Below are 6,079 nucleotides of genomic sequence, written 5' to 3'. Positions count from 1 at the left end.
ATTGGCGACCGGTACATCTATCTTGGGAACCTCCTCCCAGATCTTAATGTCCTTAGGATCAAAGGGTAGACAATTTTTAAAGTCCCGTGGTATTACCAATCGTTTCTCCGCATCCTCCCATTTCTCCAGAACTATAGCCCGGATATGGTCATTCACTGGGAACACCTGTTTCTAGGCTCTCATCCTGTCTGTACTGCGGTTTTGAGGCATCGTATCTGATTGGCTGGACTAGGTAATCTGTATCCTCAGAGGCAAATAAGTATCTCCTGCCCCTTTCAGAATTTTCCTTCACCACTTCACCCTCTTCTTCCTGTAGTCTGAAACTGGGACTCCTCATTCGAGCTTAGTGCCATCTCCCACCAATGTCTCTTAGCTAGCTTGGACCTGGACTGGGAGGTTGTGGCCGGGCGAAACTGGATATAGAGGCTTGGACTTCTTTCCGGATTAGAGACCTCATCTCAAACAATAAGGATGGTTGCTCTTCCCTCACAACTCTGGTGATTCAGGTTTCACAGAGCATTCTACAGTATGTCTATGGAAATTTTATATTGCATATAGGGCAGTCTGTTTTTTGCAGAAGCTTTGCTAGACTTTTTAGGCGTAGGCAGGGGGCATAGCTGGGGTTCCCTTATGTAATTTATGAATGGATTTACCAAATATTGTCCACATATTCTTTTAATAAAAGACATTTACTAATAACTTGTACACCATGTTGGATAGTTTTATTTGAAAACAGTGTCTGGACTGTGGACATTGTATTTTCTTCCAAATTAATTTCCTGATATAAAACAATATACATTCATCACATTTACTCTGTTAATAACAGGCTCAGCCATTATTAAACAAAATGAAATTTAAAAAGAAAAAAGACAAGACAAATGTTGCATTGCTTCGATCAGATGGATATAACTGTCTCTTCCCTGCATCCGGGAAGACCAAGACCTGCTCAAAATAAAAAAATAAAAATTGTGGCTTTTCATTAGTATTTACATGGGTGCTCTCGCTACATGGCGAACACATTTCCGAACAAATGGTTTATTGCCAAGTTCCGGGTTTTTTTGTTTTTGTAAATAAAACACTTTTTTTGAAAATTAGGCAGGATACTTTCAAGATGTACAGGAACATATGGGTGTATAAAAAAAACTCAATGTAGGAAAGATTGCAATAATTTAATAGCTCATTGGGGTTTTGTAGGTTTCAGGGAATGGAATAGAAATGTGGCCCGATCCTGTGACCAGAGGCAGGATGCCAGCATTTGGGACCACGTTCCAAGACAGGGTGAGCGTGATGTTTCTGTTACCCCTGCAAATGGAAAATACAACATATTTAGCACAAAAGCAAAATGGAGTCATAAAGAGCAAAGTAACATAACCCTTTGTACACGTTACTAGAATACCACAAGTGATTTACAAGAAAAACAGTACTAAAAAATATTAGCAATAAACAGATTCAATATTATAAAATTACTTTATAAGTTTGCACAAGAAGAGCTTATATATTAGAAGAATTATGTATTATACATTTCTCATATAACGCTATCCTATCCCACTGCACTTTACAGGCATCACTGTCCCCAATGGAGCGCACAATCTAGATCCCCTATCCTGTCTTTGAAGAATGGGAAGAAACCAAAGAACTCGAATGAAACACACCCAAACACGGGAACATACAATTTCCTTGCAAATGTCATCCGTAGTGGAAAGCAACAGTGCTAACTACTGAGCCACCGAGCTGCCCCTATATAATTAGTAGCAGAGAGTGGGTGATAGAGATAGTTCTGTGACTTTTTCTAAATCATGACACCCCCCCCCCAAAAAAAAAAAAAAAAACCTCCCACCACCATCCAAATCTTCTTAGGCAATCCCGATGCCCCAGCTGTATTGCAATATATAAAACAAGCAATTAAATGAAATGATCACAGGTTCAAGTCACCTAAAAATTCAATAAAGAGACCAAAACCTCATTTGTTATATATAAAAAAAAAGGAAAAAAAAAAGGAAAAAAAAAAGACCTCGTAGTTATGTTGGTTGAACAAAAGTTATCTAATAATTGTCCTCAACAGGGAGGAGTTAGTTAGGCACCAAAGAACAAAAGATATCCAAAAATTGTCCTCAACAGGGAGGAGTTAGTTAGGCGCCAAAGAAGACCTGATTGGTGTCATCGTGTGATCTATTCTAGTTTACTGGTCAGACATAAAAAATAATATAAAACTTTCTGGTAGAAAACAGTTAGTAGCATGGCCCAAAATAAGTGTTGCTATAAAATCTAACTACCATTGGGTTCATTAAAAAGAGTAGTGATCTGTGCAAACACTTCCACCTCACTTCTCATTTTGTGAGATTTCAACTTGTGTAATGCTCAATAGAATGGCCGAAAAATAAGATGACATTTCCTTTCTATTTTAGGCAAACAATATAGATTTTTTTATTTTTAAACTTTTAAAAAAGGAAAATGGGCAGATGCAAAAGTTTGTGCACCCTGCATGGTTAGTACCTAATAGTTTCCCTTTTGCAAGTATCAGATTGTAAATGCATTTTGTTGTCAGAAAAAAAAAAAAAAGTCTTTCAATTCTTGTTTGAGGGATTTTCATCCATTCTTCCTTGGACAATTCTTCTAGTTATGCGAGATTCCTGGGTCGTCTTGCATGCACTGCTATTCTAAAGGTCTAGCCAAGGATTTTCAATGATGTTCAGATCAGGGGATGGTGAGGGCCATTGTAAAACCTTCAGCTTGCATCTTTTGAGGCAGTCTATTGTGAAGAGTGACTTGTTTTTATGATTCATTTGTAGAAGCCATCCCCTTTTCAATTTCAGCTTTTATACAGATGGTGTTATGTTTGCATCAGGAATTTATTGAAATTTAATTGAATCCATTCTTCCCTCTACCCTTGAAATATTCCGTTACATTGGCTGAAAAAGAACTCCAAAGCATGACTGATCCACCCCAAGCTTAATGGTTGGCGAGATGTTCTTTTTCTCCACATATACCTGTGATTATTGGGGCCAAACAGTTCTATTTTTCCTCATCGGTCCACAGGACTTGTTTCCAAAATGCATCAGGCCTCTTTAGATTCTCTTTTACATACTTCTGAAGCTGAATTTTATGGTGAGGACGAAGGAGAGGATTTCTTCTGATGACTCTTCCAAGAAGGCCGTATGTGTGTAGGTGTATCTGAACAACAGAACAATGTACCACAACTCCAGAGTCTGCTAAATCTTTATGAAGGTCTTTTGCAGCCAAACGAGGGTTCTGATTTGCCTCTCTAGGAAATCCTTGCAGCAGCTTTCACTGAAATTTTGCTTGGTCTTCCAGACCTCATCTGGACCTTCACTATTCCTGTTAACTGCCATTTGTTAATTATATTTCGACCAGAGGAAAGGGCAACTTAAAAAATGCTTTGCTATCTTCTTATAGCCTTCTCCGGCTTTGTGAGCCTCCACCATTTTGATTTTCAGAGTGCTAAGCAGCTGCTTAGAAGAACCAATTTCTACTGTTTTTTTGTCACAAGGTTAGAGAAGGCTGAGATAGATAGATAGACATACACTATATAATTGTCTAAGGGTCACTTCCGTCTGTCCTCCTTTCTGTCACGGATATTCATTGGTTGCGGCCTCTGCCTGTCATGGAATCCAAGTCGCTGATTGGTCGTGGCAAAACGCCCACGACCATTGCCACGACCAATCAGCGACACGCACAGTCCGGAAGAAAATGGCCGCTCCTTACTCCCCGCACTCAGTGCCCGGCGCCCACATGCTCACCTCCGGTCACCGCTCACACAGGGTTAATGCCAGCAGTAACGCACTCCGTAACCGCGCTATTAACCCTGTGTGACCAAGTTTTTACTATTGATGCAGCGTCAATAGTAAAAAAAATCTAATGTTAAAAAAAATTAAAAAAATTAAAAAATCATTATATACTCACCTTCCGGTGGCAAGGATGGTATGCGCGAAGGACCTGCCATGACGTCACGGTCATGTGACCGCGACGTCATCACAGGCCCTGCGCGAGAAGGACCTTCCATGACGTCATGGTCATGTGAGAGTTAAGTCATGGCAGGTCCTTCTTGCGCAGGCGCGAAGAAGCTGCGGTACCATGGGACAGGCAGGGACAGCGTCAGGAGCAGGTGAGTATTTCATAGTCACCTGTCCGCGTTCCATCCGCCGGGCGCCGCTCCGTCTAACCGTCATCTTGCAGTGACTGTGCAGGTCAGAGGGCGCGATGACGTATTAGTGTGCGCGCCGCCCTCTGCCTGAACAGTCAGTGCAGAGAGAGACGGGACGCTGAGGAGCAGCGACGAGAGAGGAGTATGTGATTTTTTTTTTTTATTGCAGCAGCATTACATGTGGCACAATGCTGTATGGAGCGTCTATGGGGCCATAAAAAACTGCATGGAGCATTATATGGGGCATCTATGGGGCCATTACTGCATGGAGCATTATATGGGGCCAAAACTGCATGGAGCATTCTATGGGGCCATAACTGCATGGAGCATTATATGGGGCATCTATAGGGCCATAACTGCATGGAGCATTATATGGGGCATCTATGGGGCCATAACTGCATGGAGCATTATATGGGGCATCTATGGGGCCATAACTGCATGGAGCATTATATGGGGCATCTATGGGGCCATAACTGCATGGAGCATTATATGGGGCCAAAACTGCATGGAGCATTATATGGGGCATCTATGGGGCCATAACTGCATGGAGCATTATATGGGGCATCTATGGGGCCATAACTGCATGGAGCATTATATGGGGCATCTATGGGGCCATAACTGCACGGAGCATTATATGGGGTATCTATGGGGCCATAACTGCACGGAGCATTATATGGGGCATCTATGGGGCCATAACTGCACGGAGCATTATATGGGGCATCTATGGGGCCATAACTGCATGGAGCATTATATGGGGCATCTATGGGGCCAATAACTGCATGGAGCATTATATGGGGCATCTATGGGGCCATAACTGCATGGAGCATTATATGGGGCATCTATGGGGCCATAACTGCATGGAGCATTTTATGGGGCATCTATGGGGCCATAACTGCATGGAGCATTATATGGGGCATCTATGGGGCCATAACTGCACGGAGCAGTATACTACGTGACTGGGCAAAATACTACGTTACTGGGCAATAGCATAGCTTAATCCCATAATGGACACAATCCTGCTCCTATGTTTGTTCATCACGCCATCAATGGACCACAAACACAGGGCCACCAAATCAAAAAAGGACACTCCATACTTGAAGCATTAAATATATAGACAAAAGGAGTTCTAGTCCAAATTCCTATATAAAAATACCAATTTTATTTATTATAACAATAATCACATTTCTCATAAAATACCATATAAACAACATAACATGCTCAGCAAGGGAAAACAAAAACGGTACCAGACATGTGCGACCAACCACTCACTGCTTTTAAATTAGTAAGGTGCTTAATGCCACTATAGTATTTTATGGGACAAGAAAAGCCCCCAGGATACACTATTATTATATATCACCTCCTACCGGTAACATCTCTGATATCAACAAAATGTCTCTATCTTACAACATCAGAACGTAATGAACCTGGTATGCTCTCTTACCCATATAGCAGGCAGCTGATGGTCGCACAGTGCAGCCCCAACGCGCGTTTCGCGTTGGCTTCGTCAGGGGGCGGTACTGTGGTGTGTGTGGGGGAGATTTTTATATGATTTTCGACTGTCCTTAATTGTGCACAGGATGTAGCGCATGTGCGCCCCTGGATGCGCTCCGTCATGGTGGGCGCCAGACATGATGCAGTACCCGGCGCGGTCAGCGGCGCACATGCGCTACATCCTGTGCACAATTAAGGACAGTCGAAAATCATAAAAATCTCCCCCACACACACCACAGTACCGCCCCCTGACGAAGCCAACGCGAAACGCGCGTTGGGGCTGCACTGTGCGACCATCAGCTGCCTGCTATATGGGTAAGAGAGTATACCAGGTTCATTACGTTGTGATGTTGTAAGATAGAGACATTTTGTTGATATCAGAGATGTTAGGAGGTGATATATAATAATAGTGTATCCTGGGGGGCT

The 6,079-nt window shown here is 42.4% G+C and overlaps 1 protein-coding gene across 1 annotated transcript in view; it reads right to left on the bottom strand.

Moving 5' to 3' along the window:
* Positions 1-700: 700 nt before the first annotated feature.
* Positions 701-6,079, bottom strand: part of SPCS3 (signal peptidase complex subunit 3) — a 33,660-nt gene continuing 28,281 nt past the window's right edge. The window contains exon 5 of the mRNA XM_077279539.1: positions 701-1,302. Coding sequence (XP_077135654.1) covers positions 1,170-1,302 — 133 coding nt within the window. The 3' untranslated portion in view covers positions 701-1,169. The remainder of the gene's footprint in view (positions 1,303-6,079) is intronic.

Source organism: Ranitomeya variabilis, chromosome 1, assembly GCF_051348905.1.
Source record: "Ranitomeya variabilis isolate aRanVar5 chromosome 1, aRanVar5.hap1, whole genome shotgun sequence".
NCBI classification, from domain to species: Eukaryota; Metazoa; Chordata; class Amphibia; order Anura; family Dendrobatidae; genus Ranitomeya; species Ranitomeya variabilis.
Note: the sequence above shows the minus strand (reverse complement) of the source record. Positions and strands in the feature narration are given on the sequence as shown.